The sequence below is a fragment of the Chiloscyllium plagiosum genome, unplaced genomic scaffold (assembly GCF_037043375.1).
Source record: "Chiloscyllium plagiosum isolate Xiang-an unplaced genomic scaffold, Cpla_swu_hap1 HiC_scaffold_23, whole genome shotgun sequence".
Classification (NCBI taxonomy): Eukaryota; Metazoa; Chordata; class Chondrichthyes; order Orectolobiformes; family Hemiscylliidae; genus Chiloscyllium; species Chiloscyllium plagiosum.
Genome location: NW_028270161.1, coordinates 39,409,540 through 39,428,878, shown reverse-complemented (window position 1 = coordinate 39,428,878; position 19,339 = coordinate 39,409,540). Strand labels below are relative to the sequence as shown.

General features: G+C 40.1%; 1 protein-coding gene across 1 annotated transcript in view; it reads left to right on the top strand.

Moving 5' to 3' along the window:
• rad51ap1 (RAD51 associated protein 1) overlaps nt 1-2,797 on the top strand; it is a 63,715-nt gene extending 60,918 nt beyond the window's left edge. The window contains exon 8 of the mRNA XM_087999545.1: nt 1,569-2,797. Within this exon, the coding sequence (XP_087855671.1) occupies nt 1,569-1,696 (128 nt within the window). The 3' untranslated portion in view covers nt 1,697-2,797. The remainder of the gene's footprint in view (nt 1-1,568) is intronic.
• Nucleotides 2,798-19,339: the final 16,542 nt, after the last annotated feature.

The following is a 19,339-nucleotide window of genomic DNA, read 5'->3' as shown; positions in this document are numbered from 1 at the left end:
ACCTCTGGGTTCCCTTATCTGTCTCACTTGGAGTCACACACCTCTGTCCCTGAACATTGACTGAATCAAAAACCCTGTCCTAAGTAATAGATTGCCTCCTGATACAAAAAATCCAGATATCTCCCCATCCCAGACATATCTTAGCATTTGTGTAATTCAGCCTCTAATTCACATTTTTTGAGCCGAAGCTGCTCAAACTTCAATACTTATTGTTGATGTATTAGCCCTGGATCATGTCGGCATCCAGGAGCTCCCACATACTGTAGCTCTGACACATCACCTATTTTTAATGTGTTCTAAATAACTAATTTATTCCATTATACGTTTACCTTTTTGTATATCTTATTAACCTTACCACTAGTTGCTACACTATTTTGAAAGTTATAATAAAAATAAAGTTTAGTCACTTACGAAATAATTATCAAATAACTAGCTTCGTCTCCTGTAGCAGAATAAGAAACGACTCCTGGAAGCTGAACAACTTAATAAAGCAAAACAAGGAGAACCTCCTTTCCTTCCTGTTCAATTCCCAGCACTCTACTGTAAGTCACAGTTGAGTGCTAAGTTGTACTAAATTGGCTAGTTTTATGTTCGTAATACAAGGGGCCAAAGCTGATACAGTTACAGAACAAGTTTCAGCAGCTGCTTTAATTACAAAACTGAGTTGCTCGTCCACTAAAAACCTTGCTTAAAGTTGGGGATTTCTGAATTTAAATGATAGCTTTAATGTTAACTACAAACAAAATTAGATTTGCAAAAATAAAATGATTCTGTTATCAACTACAAACAAAATTAGATTTGCAAAAATAAAATGATTGTTACCGACTGCCAGTTAAATAAATGTGACTCTGCCACATTATGAAACCTTGCAGCAAGAGTTTCTCTTTAGCTCATTCTGAGAAGCTAGAAAATAAAATCTAAAATTCTATAACATTATCGTTGCTAGGAATGTAATATGTTTAGTTTGCTTTATAATTGTGGGCAGAGGAATTTATAATGGAAGAAGTTGACAGTGTATGTAAGAATATCTTCTATAGTGATATGTGTGTAGAGATTAAATAAGAGAAATGCAATGGTTGTATTGTATAGTTTGTATGAGAGCCGTGCAACCCTTTGGAAGAAAAAAATGCATTTTCTTGGTTATCTCAGAAGGTTATCCTATTTGTATTCAGTAATTCTTTCCTGTAATCTTTCTCACTGCAAGAACTAACAGGTCTTTACTTATCTCTCTGAAGTTCTAATCTGCTGATTTAAACAGTTCAAAGTTGCTTAAGTGTCCCACGAATACTGAATGCTAGATTAGTGGTAAACTCTTTTCAGCATAATTTCATTGGATCAGTCAGTCCTACATTCAATGAGGCACATTGCATATTTTGTTTTTGTCTGTGTACTATGCTAAGCAAAGGTGGAAGTCATGAATCTCAAAGTCAAAAATACTATTAAATAGTATTTTGTTACATTCTTTTTAAAATTAGAAAGCCTAAGGATTGAAATACTTTTATCAATTTGTTTCCAACCATTTCTGTTATTACACTTTAAAACAGGAAAACTTTGATCTTCTCTTACAGCTCCTAAAGAAAGCAGTGGTAACTCACGGGAACAAATTTCTGTCAGAAGTCCATGTCAAGGTCTTCGGTTAGGCTTGTCTCGATTAGCCAGAGTGAAACCTTTGCACCCAACTATTGACAATGATTGAACGTGATTTAAAACCGTTTTCAAGACAGATGAAATTTTATCTCTGTGTTATTGTATTAATATCAATTTTATTCTTTGTATTATCATAAGATTTGCATTTCTTTAAGAAGGTATATTTCTTTAGAACCTGTTAAAAATCTTGGCAGAAACAATGACTGGAGGAAATATTTTTTCATCATATTGACAATGTTATTTCCCAAAGAACCCAGGAAACTGTTTTCCATATTTCTGTCAATTGACATTGACAATTTGATAATGTTTGTAAATCCACTATCTAAACTTGAAATATCTTGTTACTGATAGTTTTATAGACAGAAATCAGTGCTTGGGGCACTGGACCTTTACCTGTATGATTCAGGGTAAAATTCAGGTGAACAGGATATAAATTTTTGCTCATAAGGGCTATGCATTAAATCTGACCTGCTTTAACTTAGGTCCACAATGTGAGACCATGACAGAAAAGTTTTTTTATTTCTGCAACACTTACTTACTGAGGCCATTGGGATGGCCCAAGGTAAATTGGGTGATAATGTTATCTGTGCACTCAAACACATTAATTATAAACACATTTGCAATATTAGGTGTACATAGTAAATCTTCTTTTACCAATGCAGTGGGCTATGTGAGGTAACATTGGTTTTGAGTTGGAATTTCTATCCATGTAGTTTGTTTTAGCCTGAAAGCTGCTCTTGACAAGCATCACATAGCCTGTCAATATTTTATGTCATTGTACCTTCTCTTTTTAAGGAATTTGAATGCCTAGAGAAATACTGTTGTTGCCTCATAATTGGTAGATATTGTAACGTTGTTCTTATTAAGCAGATACAATTCAATAACATCAGAAGTTCTTTCATGCCTGAACCAAATTTACTATTAACTTTTTAACCATGTCCTTAAGATTTAATGTACATTTAAGGCAATTTAAAGGTTGGAATGCTAATAACTTTTGTAAGTTTAAAATAAACATCTATTTGTAATAAATGTAAGGTGTATAAATTTTTTTTAATGTTGCACAAACACCTGAATCTATAGCACCCCTAATATATCTGAGCAATGTCTAAACTATTTTGCAAATAAAGAATTACTTTTATAGGTCTCAGGACCATGTTTTCTATTTTGTGTTTTTTTTTAAAATTAAGTCCTGAAATGAGAGAGAATTGTTCTAAATCCGTGTTTGAAAGAATGGTTTGAAAGTAAGTAACCTGAAGCCCATGGAGAGCATTTATTTGTACAACGTCTTGAGAAAGCAGTAATTGGAGTGGTTATAGACAAATTGGAGCCAGATGTTCTTTCTAAAGATGCAACTGAATAGCAGTAAGAAGTTGATTGGTCTATGGACTAGTGACTAGTTATTGATAATAAGGGACCTTTGCTAACAATCATGTGATTGAATCTCTGGTAACCGTGGACCGTTTGGATTGGGAGTAAGTTATAGAGAAGAGTTTTGATCTCCAAAACCTCAGGTGCTGTCTCTCTGTTCTGAAAAGTTAAATCTCACTTCAAATTTGAAAAAAAATGTTAATCTTACCTTTAGCAAGTTAATGTAAGTTGTGACTTTTGATAAATCATTTTACAAGTGAACCAGGCACCCTTACCTCCTGCAAACCAGTGGAAACATTCAGAAAAGGGAAGCCAGGAAGAATCTTTCGGATGAGCAAGAACCAGATCAAAAGAATTTGTAGACAAAGACTACTGAATTATCTTTCCAGTTTTTACCCTCTGTCCATGTGTTTTTTTTCCATGTGTGTGTGTATGTGTAAAAAGGAGTTCATGGCAGGATAGAATTTTAATCAGTAGTGTTATATGATGAGAGTATATAACTGCTTACCTGTACTTGTATTACTTGTAATGAATAGTAAAGCTTGCTTAGTGCAAAAACCTTGTCTACGCTTCTTTCAAACTTGGATTGAAAATTAGGTATATTGGGAAGTTTTATGTCCTTATTTTAAAGTCTTCAACTTTTGTGATGAATCTGGGTTGATTTCTGGCATGCTACCCCAATGAGTAATGATATAATAGATCTTTTTTTTTCCTCCCCCATCAGAATTCATTAAATGTTACGTTAGCAAATAAAACAACAAACAGCAAATGAGGTGAATGACCAGATGCCTTGTCTTTGGTTATCACAGGAAAGAATGTTAGCTAGGTATTTTGTCAAACCTTCTCTTCGAATAATGCCAAAGGATCTGTTACCTTTACCTGAAGAGAAATGGTGCTTCAGTTCAATATCTCATTGGAAAGTCAGTGCCTCTAACAATCATGTACTGTATCAGCATTACACTGAAATGTGAAAGTACAATTCACATTAATTGGGGAATGGTAAAATAATCTTCCTTCCCCACTGTAAAAAAGAACTTGGAATTTTGATTAGCAGCTAAAGAAGACAGGCAGGTTAACATTTCAATGTCACCAATACTTCACCTTTCCATGATTTGGAGATGCCAGTGTTGGACAGGGGTGTACAAAGTTAAAAATCACACAACACCAGATTATAGTCCAACAGGTTTATTTGGAAGCACTAGCTTTCAGAGCACTGCTCCTTCATCAGGTGATTGTGGAGAAAAAGATTGTAAGACACAGAATTTACAGCAAAAGTTTACACTGTGATGGAACTGAAATTATATATCGAAAAAGACCTGGATTGTTTGTCACTCATCTGTTAGAATGACCATGTTGGTTTCAGTTCTTCCATATGTAAATTGCAAAACTTTTTTTTAAAAGTTACATTCTCAAGTGCACTTTAACAATTGGTATCATGTTGGCCCAGATAAGGTATTGAAGGTGTTAACTCCCTGTGAGGATGTCTGTGCCATAATGGTCAGACTGATTCTAATCTAAAAAAAACAGATTTACGGAATCTTACATGGATTCATGCAGTTTCTGAGCAAAGTAAAATGTAATTCTGCAAGTACAAATTCACCCCACAAACTTATATGTGTATGTGTACATGTGTGTGTGTGGCGGGGGGAGGAGGGGGCAATAAGTGTCTGTGGGAGGTTGTGTGTATGTGAGTGAGTGTGAGTGTAAAGGGGTTTAAGTCTGTGAGAGGGTGTGTGGGAGTGTATGAGAGAGGGTCTGAGTGTGTATGTGTGTCTGTCTTGTCATGGTAGATGCTGCAAGACGTGTCAGAATGTTGACACGGATACCATCATTATGCTTGGGGACACCTCCTACCATGTACATGGTAGGTACTTATGCCACTCAGCCAACGCTATCTATCTCATACACTGCAGGCAAGGATGCCCTGAGGCATGGTACATTGGCAAGACCAAACAGAGGTTACGGCAACGAATGAATGGACACAGCAGGACAATGACAGACAGGAGTGTTCCCTCCCAGTCCGAGAACACTTCAGTGGTCTGGGACATTCAACCTCAGGCCTTCGGGTTACCGTACTCCAAGGTGGACTTCGGGACAGGCAACAATGTAAAGTGGCCGAGCAGAGGCTGATGGACAAGTTCAGTACCTCTGGGGGTGGTCTCAACCAGGACCTTGGATTCATGTCACATTACAGGTGACTCCATTGCACTATACACACAGACACACACACTCAGACCCTCTCTCATACACTCACACATACAGTCCCACATACACCCTCTCACAGACTTAAACCCGTTTACACTCACACTCACGCACATACACACATCCTCTCACAGAGACTCATAACCCCTCCAACCCTCTTTCCCCACCCTCCCTCCCCCAACACATACACACATATCCACATGCACACATACACATACAAGTTTGTGGGGTGAATTTGTACTAGCAGAAATACATTTCACTTGCTCAAAAACTGCATGAATCCATGTAAGATTCTGTAAATCCATTTTTTTAGATTAGAATCAGTCTGACCATTGTGGCATAGATAGCCTCACAGGGAGTTAACAGCTTCAATACTTTATCTGGGCCGACATGACACCAATTGTTAAAGAGCACTTGAGAATGTAACTTTTAAAAAAAGTTTTGTGATTTACAGATGAAAGAACTGAAACCAACGTGGTCACTCTAAAAGATGAGAGACTTAACAAACAATCTGGGTCTTTTTCAATATATAATTTCAGTTCCATCACAGTGTAAACTTTTGCTGTAAATTCTGTGTCTTACAGTCTTATTCTCCACAATCACCTGATGAAGGAGCAACACTTTGAAAGCTAGTTCTTCCAAATAAACCTGTTGGGCTATAACCTGGTGTTATGTGGTTTTTAACCTTCAACTTTCCAGCACTTATGATTTTCTTTACCTCTAAGTGATTGAGTAATTTTGTTCAAAATAGTGACCAAAAGTGAACCAGATGGGTAAAGGCAGATAAATTCCCTGGCTCTGATGCTTTCATCCTAGAATCCTAAAAGAAGTAGCTACAGAGGTAGAGGATGCATTGGTTGTAATTTTACAAAAATTCCTAGATTCTGGAGTAGTACTAGAGGATTGAAAAACTGCCAGTGTGACACTCCTATTTTAAAAGGGAAGCAAAAAACAGATAACCATAATCAATCAAGCAGAGATAGCATGGTGTTATGAAAGGTAAATCAACCTGATTAATTTATTTTGAGAAAACCAGAGTGTTTTAGAAGGGAACCAGTAAGTGTGTTGTACTTGGATTTCCAGAAGATATTCAACAAGATACCTCATAAAATCTTAAGTCATAAGAGCCAACAGTGTTGCAGGCAGTATAGTGACAGACATGAGCGGTAAAAAGCGAGTGGGAGTCGGAGGGAGGAAGGGGTTCTTTTTCAGGGTGGCAACCCGTAATCATTGACGTTCCACAATGATCTGTACCAGGACCACAACTGTTTACAATATATGAGATTTTGATAGGTTCAGTAAGCGGGCAAAAAGTTGGCAAATGGAGTATAATGTGGGAAAAATATTACGTTCATTTTTGAAGGGAAGACAGAAAAGGGTATTATTTAAATGGAGTAAAACTACAACACAAAGGGACTTGGTTGTTGTGGGTTGGGATACTTATGCGCAACACACAGACTAATGGAATGTTGGCTCTTATTTCAAGGGGTTGAGGTATAAAAGTAAGAAAGGCTTGCTGTAATTATACAAGGTACTGATCAGACCACATCTGGAGTACTGTGAGCAGTTTTAGATCCCTTATTTAAGGAAAGATTTCATTTCATTGGAGGTAGTTCAGGGAAGGTTCACTAGGATGATCCCTAGTGTGGAGGGATTGTCTAATGAGCAAAGGCTAAATAGGTTGGGACTCTACTCACTGAAGATTAGAAGAATGAGAAATAATCTCATTGAAATGACCTTTGAGTATAGGAGTTGGGATGTCATATTGAGGTTGAATAGGACATTTATCAGACCTCTTCTGGAGTACTGTGTGCAGTTCTGGTTACTGTGTTATAGGAAGGATATTATTAAAATGGAGAGTGTTCAAAAACATTGCCATGATGTTGCTGGGAATGAATGGTTTGAATTATAAAAATAGATTGGATAGTCTGGGACGTTTTTCATTGGGGCACAGGAAGTTGAGGGGTGACCTTATAGAGGTTTATAAAATCATGAAGGATAAGGGTCTTTTTACTAAGCCAGGGGAGTTCAAAACTAGAGGCATATGTTTAAGGTGCGAGGAGAAAAATTTAAGAAGGCTATGGGGGCAATACCTTTACACCGAGAATGGTCAGTCTGTAGAATGAACTCCCAGAGGAAGTGGTTGGATGCAAGTATGTTTAAAAGACATTTGGATAAGTATATGAATACAAAAGGCCAAATGCAGGCAAGTGGGTCTAGTTTAGTTTGGGAGCATAGTCAGCCGGGACAAGTCTCAGCCAGGGGAGTTCAAAACTAGGGGCATATGTTTAAGGTGAGAGGAGAAAGATTTAAGAAGGCTATGGGGCAATGTCTTTACACCGAGAATGGTTAGTCTGTAGAATGAACTCCCAGAGGAAGTGGTGGATGCAGGTATGTTTAAAAGACATTTGGATAAGTATATGAATACGAAAGGCCAAATGCAGGCAAGTGGCTCTAGTTTAGTTTGGGAATGTAGTCAGCCGGGACAAGTCAGACCAAAGTGTTTGTTCCATGCTGTATGATTCTACGTCATATCAGTGTAAATGCTGAAAGGATGTTTCCCCTCATGGGAGAGTCTACGACCAGAGGGTGTAATCACAGAACAAAGGGGCATCAATTTCAAACTGAGATGAAGAGGAATTTCTTCTGAGGCTTAAGTTTTTATAACTGCTTACCACAGAGACCTGTGAGGGCAGAGTCTTTGGGCATGTTTAAGGCTGAGATAGATTCTTAATCAGTGGGTGAATCAAGGGCTACAGGGAAGGGGGAGGAAAATGGATATGAGGAGTGGCAGATCAGTCATGATTCTGCAGAATGGCAGAGCAGGCTCAAGGGGCTGAAAGGTCAACTGCTGTTTCTAATGATCTTTTGGTATTTACTATAACAGGCAATAGTAACATGGTCACCATTCGGCTAATTTTTTTGTTTAATTCCATATTTTTATTGAATTTAACTTTCCCCATCTGGCATGGTGTGATTTGAACCTATGTCCTTGGACCAGTAGCCTGGGTTCTGGATTACTATTCCAGTACAAACTATTAAGTTCCACCACTTCTCCCACAAAGAAAGGTGAAGTTGAGCTAGAAGATCTTGCTGATTAGCAGAGCAGTGTTGAAAGGTCAAATTCTGCCCTCATATTTTATGTCAGGGCTGCCCTAAGTGTGGGTTCAGGCCTCAAGTGGAGTCGCCAACTAAAACTTTGGAGTTTTGAGCTCACAGGTTGCAAGGGTCGTCTTGAAGCCACCAATGAAGTTAAAATAGTTCTGTTCCTGCTTTAACAGCCTCCCTCTCTTGGTTCAAACTAAGTATTGCAACAAATTTTAAAATTTGAAATGCGATCCCGGTGGGAAAATATTTAGGAAGCACTGTCTCATGGTCTTACATTAACCCAGTGCAAGCAGGTGGCTTAACTAAATAGCTTTAACTTAATCTTCATTATTCCAAATTTTTTTTTATTCTTTCATGCGATATGGGTGTTGCTGGCAAGTTCAATATTTGTTGCCCATCCTAATTGCCCTTGAACTGAGAGGCTTGCGAGGCCAACTCTGAAGGCAATTAAGAGGCAACCACTTGCTGTGGGACTGCAGTCATATGTAAAACAGACCAGGTAAATATGGTAGATTTCCTTCCCTAAAGGATATCAGTGAACCAGATGTGTTCCTACAACAATCAATTACAGTCTCATTGTCATGATTTGGAGATGCCGGTGTTGGACTGGGGTGTACAAAGTTAAAAATCACACAACACCAGGTTATAGTCCAACAGGTTTAACTGGAAGCACACTAGCTTTCGGAGCGATGCTCCTTCATCAGGTGATTGTCTCATTGTCACTATTACTTGACTAGCTTTATATTCAAGATTTATTAATTGAATTTAAATTCTACCAGTTGCTGTGGTGGGATTTGAACCCAAATCTGGGTCTCTAGATTGCTAATCCAGTAACATTATCATTGTACCACCATTTCCCTTTATTTACCTCCTTGACATGGAGATTGAAAAGTTAGTGTATTTTTCCAAGCCTAGAAGATTGACCCAGTTGAAGTCATCAGCATTATGAAGGATAACATAAATGTCAATAATGGTGGATTGTTTCTACTGATGGGCAAGACAGTAACAAGGGAACATAAATTTAATGTAATCACAACGATAAAAGAATTGTTTTTACGTGGTAGATGATGAGATTACCATGAGATCCTGTTGCAAAAACAGTTAAAACAAAATCCCCCAAAATTTCCCCTAGGACCTTTTCACAATACAGGGAGTAATAAATAATGAGCATTGTTTATTATGTGAAGAACTTGCATACTTGTCTGTACAGAAAGCAGCATGATTAATAAAGTGTTTACATGCAGAAAGACTCAGCTGTCTATTAAAGTAATATAATCGAAATTCAGTCATAACTTCCTCAACACTTGTACAGCACTGACGTCAATAGAAAAACTACTTTATGCAACATCAGTATTTCAAAATGTTTCATCACATGTCAAAAACACATCGTTAATACAAGATCCAGAAATGGTCAGCATTTAAAACTATTTACATTCAGGGCAAATGTATTCATGTCTACAGTGCTTATTGATCCAAAAAGATTTCTGTATAATGGAGGAAGAATTTTTTTTAAATTCATGTGGCGGTTGCTGGGTGGCCAAAATTTTTTCCTGTCCCTAGTTGCGCTTGAGAAGATGGTGGTGATCTGCCTCCTTGAACCACTGCAGTCCATATGCTGTAGGTAAACTCACAATGTTGTTCGGGAAGGAATTCTATGATTTTGACCTAGCGACAGTGAAGGAATGGGGATAAATTTCCAAGTCCGAATGATAAGTGGCTTGGAGTAGAACTTGCAGATGGTGGTGTTCAAGTATCTGCTACCCTTGTCCATCTCAATGGGTGTAGTCATGAGTTGGGAGGTGGAGTTTAAGAGTCTTTGTTAAATTTCTGCAATGCATCTTATAAATAGTACTCACCATTGAAACTAAGTGTTGGTGGTGGGGGGAATGGCTGCTTGTGGATGTGGTGCCAATCAAGCGGGCTCTTTGGCCTGGATGGTGTCAGGCTTCTTGAGTAATTTTGGAGCTACACTTATCCAAGCAAGTGTGGAATACACCATTAGACTCCTGACTTGTGCCTTGCTGGCAAACAGGCTTTGAGGAGTCAGAGGGTGAGCTACTTAAGCAGTATTCTTAGCTTATGGCCTGCTCTTGTAGACTCTGTTTTTATGTGGTGAGTGCATTTGAGTTTCTGATCAATGGTAACCACAAGATGTTGATAATGGGGAGTTCAGTGATGGTAACACCATTGAATGTCAAAATAGGGTGGTTAGATTGTCTTTTATTGGAGATGATAACTTCTAGACATTTGTGCGGTGTGAATGTTACTTGCCATTATTCAGTCCAAGTGAGCTTCCTCTCTGAATTTGATTATATTAAATAAGCTGAAAAGCAGCCCATCACCCCCTCACACACAAGCACCTGTTATCATCGCAATCCCTATTGACTCAAATAAACAGAATTCCACCAAACACTTCCTTTTTCTCTCTTGCAGTGTCTGCAGCAAGTCACCCAGTAGCACTGATGCCTGTGAATCACAAGGGTTCTGTTTGCAAGTCCTGCTGCAGGACTTGAACATAAACATGAAGACTGTGGGTGCCATCTTTTGGATGAGCTGTTTGGATGACGGCTTGTCTGTCTGCTCATAAAAGATCTTATTAATACTATTACACAAAGAAGAGTTTGAAGGTTTTTCCTGGTATAATGGCCAATATTTATCCCTCAATCAAAATCATAAAAACATTGTCTGGTTGTTATCGGGTGTTGTTTGTGTGGTGTTTCTGTTTAGAACTTAGCTGCGGTGTTTTTTACAACTGTCACCAATTTCAAAAATACTACCTGAGCTGTAAAGAGACTCTAATGATTGTGAATGGTGCTAAATAAATCAAAGTCTTTTTCTTTCACTTTTACAGATACCTTCAAAATAAACACCAATGTTAAGGAATGTTAACTCTGATAAAGGTTACATTCCAAGAGATAGAAAATGGAGAGCTTCTTTTCTCCTTCACTGGGGTTTGGTTAACTCAGTTGGCTGGACAGCTGGTTTGCAATGCAGAGTGATACCAACAGCGGAGGTTCAATCACTGTACTGGTTGAGGTTACCATGAACCTGTGTCTTTTCAACCTTGCCTGAGGTGTGGTGATCCTCCAGTCAAAGCAATCGGCTCTCTCTCTAATGAGAGAGTAGCTCCACAGTTCTCTGGGACTATAGTGAATTTACCTTTACTAACCAATTGGAGCAGTGAGACAGATCTGTCACAGCTGAGGAATCTGAGCCTCCTGCTGTTTAGCCTTTCTGAGGAAGCCACCTGAGAAACATGGGCAAGGAAATTATTGGGGGGCAATGGGAGAAGATGTGCTATTTGTTTTATGATCATGAATTCCATTTTCTTGTGGTTTCTTGGTCCTTGTACCACAACTGATACAATATATTTAAGCATTAGACATAATACCTGAAGCTGTTATGGTTAAGTTGAATGAGGCAATTTGCAAATCTGTTGAACTGTGATGGAAGTGTGTCAAATGGCACTTCAGAGCCCTGCCTTCAACTGCCCACATTGTGACCTTACAAACGGCAGGGTGGCTCAGTGGTTAGACTGCTGTCTCACAGCGTAAGGGACCTGGGTTTGATTCCACTCTTGGGTGAATTTCTGCATGGAATTTGCATATTCTCTCCACGTCTGTGTGAGTTTCCTCCCAGGGTTAAAAGATGTGCATCTTAGGAAGGTTGGCCATTCTAAATTCCCATAGTGTCCAGGGATATATAGGCTAAGTGGATTAGCCATGAGAAATGCAGGATTACAAGGAAGGGGTTGGTCTAGTTGGGATGCTCTTCAAAGGGACGGTGTGGAGTCTATGGGCCAAATAGCCTTCTTCCACACTGTAGGGATTCTATGATTCTTACATGGCCTCCTGAAAAACAGAATTTTGACTTTCTGCTCACCACCTTGTTCACTATCCTCCTCCTGTTTTGTAGCATCAATCCGGAGTCCTTTGCAAATTCCTTCGTTATGTGATTATGCAGCAAATTAATGATTTGAAACCTCTGGTGGATGCTGCACATCTATAAAGTACCAGAAATGCACTTCATAATGTCAATATACTTTTGATGTTCTCAATCACATCATAGTGATATCAGTGCTCAGATACAGCTTCCAGGGAAATGTATCAAAACCATAGGTGCAAAAGATAGCTCTAGTACTTAAGATCAGTTTTCCATCTGATAGAAAATCCATGGCTCATGTCATTTGCTTCCCATCATATTGGAATGCAGGAGGAATGGAAGTTAGGCGGGATGATAGAAAATGCTCTGCCTTTGCTATTAGTCTCAATAGGGAGTACAACCTTATCCGCCTTAAACATGCCCTCACTTCAGAGAGTTTGTGGCTCGTGATTGAGAGAACATGCAAGCTAGAGACTACCTTATCTCCACACTTATGGATGACGTTATAGACAACAAGCCTAAAGTACCAGACGTGAATCCTGAAGTCTTTGCACACAATGTTTGGTCCTATTACATCAGCCCAGGAGTCCTTTCTTAAAAAATCATATTTCAAGAAAAACACTACATTCCACCTGGACTTACTGCACTTTTAGCTTTTCCTGCTCTGATGCATATCCAAGATGAACTGCTAGTGATATAAGATCTGCTTTGTTCAGTGAGGTGACCTTGCCATGGATGGTTCCTATGGATGCAAGATTCTAAAATTTTCACAGTTCTGATTCTATATTGAACTCAGGGACAATTTTGATTTCAAGAGGATGAAATGGTAATACGATTATCTGTCTGGGATTTTTACAGCCCTTGCATTGATTTTGCCACTTTTATATATCTTGTAAAATGTATACTTCAAGTGAAATCCATTTTTTCAAATCAATTAGATCAAATCTTATAGAGAAAAGTGATAAATGGAGCCGAACACCATGAGACTATTCGCTTCTACGGAAGAGTCTTCATCAAGATCCCAGCTGGATAATATTACTGACTATCAAAAATACATTGAAATTAGACATCTTGCTAACAATGACTTCTGACCACATAGAAACTCTGACCATAAGGTGGCAGCACAGAGCTGCTTAGTTATTTAGATATATGACTAATGATTCCACAATGTCACGGGGAATTGTTTGTAGGGAATATGTGACAGCAATTAGGGGGCTGTTTTACTGTTAAACTATTTCAGAACCATAGTCTCTTTGTGCACATAACAGTCTCCTCCTCCTCATTAGAAACACGAACAGGGACATTTATTGATCATAATTGGAAAGGGCAGAAAAATTAGGTAAGACACATTTTAAGAAGAAACAGACTTGTAAGGAAGATGTTATGGAGGGAAGATTGCTCCTGCTGCAGACGATGGGGGTCGATGTCACAGAGGACCTCCAGGAGGTGAAGGGCCAGCAAGCCTCACTCTTTGCCTTGGAGGTCTCCAAGATAATGTTCCAGTCCAGGGTCCGCTCCGTGGAGCAGGATGAGACGTGCTCACATTTCTTCTTCCAGAAGGTGCACGAAGAGAACTCTGAGCTCAGCAGCCTGAAGGAAGAAGATGGGTCGGTAACGTCATCTCAGGCTGACATCATGAGGATCAGCAAATCCTTCTATGCCAGTCTGTATGACTCAAAGCCACTGACAGCGCGGCCTCCCAGCCGTTCCTGTCCTCTACCACAGAGGTCTTAGATGACAGAACATGGGAGATGCTAGACCAGCCGCCATCTCCTGATCAGCTGACCAAGGCCCTTGAGTCCTTCAAAAAGAATAAAACTTCCGAAAGCAACAGCTTACCAGTCGAGTTCTATTCTGCTCTATGGGACTTGATTGGCCAGGACCTGCTGGAGGCGTATGTCAGTATGCTTCTGGCAGGTACCATGAGCGAATCCATGAGGAAAGGCATCATCACCCTCATCTACAAGGGGGAGAGGGAGGAAATCAGAAATTGGAGACCAATCTCACTATTAAACGTAGACTACAAAATCTTGTCAAAGGTCATCGCCAACCAGGTCAGGTCTGCTCTGGGATCACTTGATTCACCATGACCAAACCTGTGCTGTACCAGGCAGGAAGATCGCTGAGAGTCTCACACTCCTCAGGGATATGATCGCCTATGTGCAGGACAGGAGGATGGACACCTGCCTCATCAGCCTGGACCAGGAGAAAGCCTTTGACAGGATATCGCATACGTATATGAGAGATGTCCTCTCCAAAATGGGCTTTGGGGAGGGAATCTGCAATTGGATCCGACAGCTCTACACCAACATTGTCAGTGCAGTCTTAATCAATGGGTGGGAATCAGACGGCTTCCCAGTCAAATCTGGAGTCAGGCAGGGTTGTCCCCTCTCTCCTGCCTTGTTTGTGAGCTGCATAGAGCCATTTGCCGAGTCCATCAGGAAGGATGCGAACCTGAGAGGTGTGACTATTCCTGGCAGCGGGGGCCTACAGGTTAAGGCTTCCCTGTACATGGATGACGTTGCCGTTTTTTGCTTGAGTCTGTGCATGGACAGCAGATCCATGTGCATTTGTGACCAGTTCGAACGGGCCTCAGAGGCCAAGGTAAATCGAGGCAAGAGCGAGGCCATGCTCTGCAGGACCTGGGCCAACCAGTCCTCTATCCCCTTCACCGTCAGGACTGACCACCTGAAGGTGCTGGGTATTTGGTTTGGTGGGGGTGGGGCTTGTGCCAAGTCTTGGGAGGAGTGTGTCAGGAAAGCAAGGCAGAAACTAGGCAGATGAGAGCAACGGTTGCTCTCCATCGCGGAGTTAAGTTTTAAACTGCCACTGTGTGTGAGGACAGTCTACATGTGGAACATTGCCGCACCTATTGTCTTTCTTGAGCCTCTCTTCTTTACTCCACTCCATTCAATTTCTACAAATCTCACCTCCCCTTCTCAAAATCTTCCTCTCCACGGATTCTCACATTTCCAATGTTGAAGGCTGTGAAATTGGGACGTGGTTCAAGGCCAATATCAATAAATTGGTTGGTAGCTGTGGCCTGATCACAGGGGAGAACACACAGGTCTCAGCACTGAAGTGGGTAAGATAGTTGGCGTGAATTGATAGCTCCATGACATGAAGCACTATTCCAACAACACAAATCCAGGAGCCTGAAAAATCATTGAGATAACTAAAGTGGCAGTGGAATTGGAAAAAGCTGAGTATGAGGGGAGGGGAAGCAGGATGCCATTGCTTGACAACTAAAATCAACATCAGCTGGCAACAGCAAGGAGGGGTACTAGGTGATGCAGAGAAGACCATCTAGCAAGTTGGAGAGGGAGGAAAGCCCTGCTGAAAACACGGGCCAGAGATGGTGTCTAAACTTTCACAATCAGAAAGAAGAACCAGGAGATTGGTGCACAATTTTGCTGCTAGGTTTAGACAAGATTGAATTAGAACCTTTGAGGCAAGTAGGATAATTCAACTGTAAACAATATTGTTAAGGAATTACAATAATACCTCATTTGTATATCACACCACTAAGTCGGTAGCTAATGTGGCAAGTTTGGTAAGGTACAGTAAGAAACCTCACTTGGCCTCATGGTAAACCTTCCAAAAACCCCAAAGCAATTCAGATTTAGCCAAGGAAAAATCAGATTCAGCACATAGTTTCTAATGGTTATAAGATTATTCCTCTTAACCTCATAGGTTGTTCCAAATGCTACATCTATTTAAGTAAAGAGTCATTACATTTTTCCCCCGTGATCTATTTTGCTTTGATTTTTCTATGTTTGTGTATTCTATACCTTCCTGTCATACACTGGGTATTATTATACAAATAGTTACCTTGTAATGCCCCCCATATGCTTTTGCTTTGGAGTTCACTTTCCCCTGTCCCAAATCTTTGCTACCTGTAATTAGTTTAAAGCCCTCTCTACAGCCTGATTTATTCAATAAGCCAAGATACCAGTCCCAGCATAGTTCAAATGAACAGTTTTCATCTACCACAGAACTGGTATCAGTGCCCCATGAACTGAAACCCATTCCAACCAGACCCGTCTTTGAACCATGCATTTAATTCACTAACTGTATTTGCCCCATCTACTTTGCCCGTGGCTCTGGTAGTCATCCCGATATTATACCTTGGAGGTTCTGTATTTTGATTAGCCTCCTAACTGTTCAGATTCTTTCAGCAGAGCCTCCTTACTCGTCCTGCCAAATTAATTACTAGCAATATGGACAACGACAGTAAATCCCTCCTCTTCCATACACCGAACTGAATTGTGAATTAGTGACATTAGTGAACCACAGCTGACACATTATGTGAACTATTTCCTCTGTTGGTTTGTAGCCTGAGCCTCAGCCCAAATGAGCAAACCTTTGCAAGAATTAATACCCACAGGGATAACCTACAATTCCTGGGTTGTTTTTACATTGATGTTAATGCTGAGCAATTAAAACCTCACTCTTGTTTATAACTGATGAAAGATCCAATTACGGGGGATGCAACCCAAATAATATATCGTCTTTGAAAAGAAATGCAGAAATATAATTAATTGCTTGATGGTTCATTTACGAAAATGAATAACCCCAGCTAGTGCAATAGAAAGATTTCAACCTTCTGAGACAGATTTTCCTCACTGAAACCCCCACAGTCTATCTGGTACCCCTTACCAACAAAAGAATCCCAAACCTCATTGACTCCAATGTTGACTGCAATTTCTCCCTTTCTGCTTCCCCTTCACTGTTCCACCTCACTTTCTGCTCCCATCCCCTCCATCACCAACTACAGTCTTTATTCCTCTCAACAGCACCATGGCCATTCCTTTTCACCCTACCCTTATTTCAATTTTACTAGAAAGAGGAGCAGAACCCAGAGCTGTTTTGAACCCAGCTCTGTCTCAGATTTCCTGCAACCACAATTCTGTTTTTATTTACCTATCTCAATTTCTTCTTTCCCCTACACTGACTCTTCCCTTTCTCTGTTTATCTCTCATTCATTTTCTCTTCCCTCCTTTTGCAACTACTCTTTCTGTCTCCATTTTCACCCTCATTTCATGCTCTTTCCCTTCTCTCACTCCCCTCTCCATCCTAATTCTCTTTCTTGCACCTCCCTGTTACACTATTCTTTTCTGCTCTCATTTCTCCCATCTACTTTCCTCTTACTTTTATCGCCTTCTTTACACTCCTCCAGGCCAAACCCTTCACCCCAACTTTCTCATTGTTATTTCATTTTGATGGTGTGAGCAATGCCATAGAAAATTGTCAAAACTACAGGAAGAACTTGTACTCATGTAGTTTGTTACCACATCTAAGTAAAAAACATATTTAGACAACTTTATGTTAAAATACATATTAAAATGCCATTTGTTAATGTACTTAAGTGATTGTAACATATCTAACTCTTGCCATATTAAAACTACAACGCTTTTCCCAAGTTAATGACTTTCCCATTGTCTTAGGAATTTTTAGGTCTCATTTTTACGGATTCAGGTGTTCCTATAAGGACATAAACCTCTGTCATTTTCTTCCTTTACTATCCCAGTATCTGTACAGCAAAGGTGACAGGGAAATCTATTGCACTTGTTTCTGGGGAAGGGAAAAGTGTTCCCTCAACAATTCTCTCTGGGAAGATATCTTGTCTGACATGAAGTTCTTTAATAAATTGTGGGATGGCACTCATTTCAGTAAGTTGTAAACCTATGTACTGAGCTCCTAAATACACTATACACCAAGTAATTTCAAAACTAATTCTAGGTTCATGGACTCAGTTACCTTGTTGACAGAGCTATTGTCCATTCCCATGGTTGTCACATTCTCTCTATCAGTGATCTTAATCATTCACTTGAAAACTTTTCTACCTCTGCTTCTAATTTCAGTCATTTTTTTCCCCACTAGCTGTCCATTATTTTACTGTTCTGCTACAACTCTGTCATCATTCTGTTTCAATACTTTCCTTGTTAGTTTCATTGACATACAGCTCTTCATTTTCTGGTCACCATACGAGGGGAAGAGTGAACTGACATAAAGCTATAGCCCATATTGGAACCAATGGCACAGGTGCGAAAAGGGTTGAAGTCCTACTGGCAGAAGTGAGGAGCTATGAGAAAACGATAGCTTCAAAGATAATAATCATTGGATTAATCCCAATGCTATGGCTAGTGAGTACGAAAACAGGAAGAAAGTGCAAGTGAATGAATGCATGGCTGAAAATGTGATGGAAAAAGGTAGACAATAGACAATAGGTGCAGGAGGAGGCCATTCAGCCCTTCGAGCCTGCACCGCCATTCAATATGATCATGGCTGATCATTCCTAATCAGTATCCTCTTCCTGCCTTATCTCCATAACCCTTGATTCCACTATCTTTGAGAGCTCTATTCAGCTCTTTCTTAAATGAATCCAGAGACTGGGCCTCCACTGCCCTCTGGGGCAGAGCATTCCACACAGCCACCACTCTCTGGGTGAAGAAGTTTCTCCTCATCTCTGTCCTAAATGGTCTACCCCGTATTTTTAAGCTGTGTCCTCTGATTCGGCACTCACCCATCAGTGGAAACATGTTTCCTGCTGCCAGAGTGTCCAATCCTTTCATAATCTTATATGTCTCAATCAGATCCCCTCTCAATCTTCTAAACTCAAGGGTATACAAGCCCAGTCACTTCAGTCTTTCAGTGTAAGGTAATCCTGCCATTCCAGGAATTGACCTCGTGAACCTACGCTGCACTCTCTCAATAGCCAGAATGTCTTTCCTCAAATTTGGAGACCAGAACTGCACACAGTACTCCAGGTGTGGTCTCACCAGGGCCCTGTACAGCTGCAGAAGCACCTCTTTGCTTCTATACTCAATTCCTCTTGTTATGAAGGACAGCATGCTATTAGCCTTCTTCACTACCTGCTGTATCTGCATGCTTGCCTTCATTGACTGGTGTACAAGAACACCCAGATCTCTCTGTACTGCCCCTTTACCTAAATTGATTCCATTGAGGTAGTAATCTGCCTTCCTGTTCTTGCCACCAAAGTGGATAACCATATATTTATCCACATTAAACTGCATCTGCCATGCATCTGCTCACTCACCTAACTTTTTCAGGTCACCCTGTAATCTCCTAACATCCTCATCACATTTCACCCTGCCACCCAGCTTTTTAT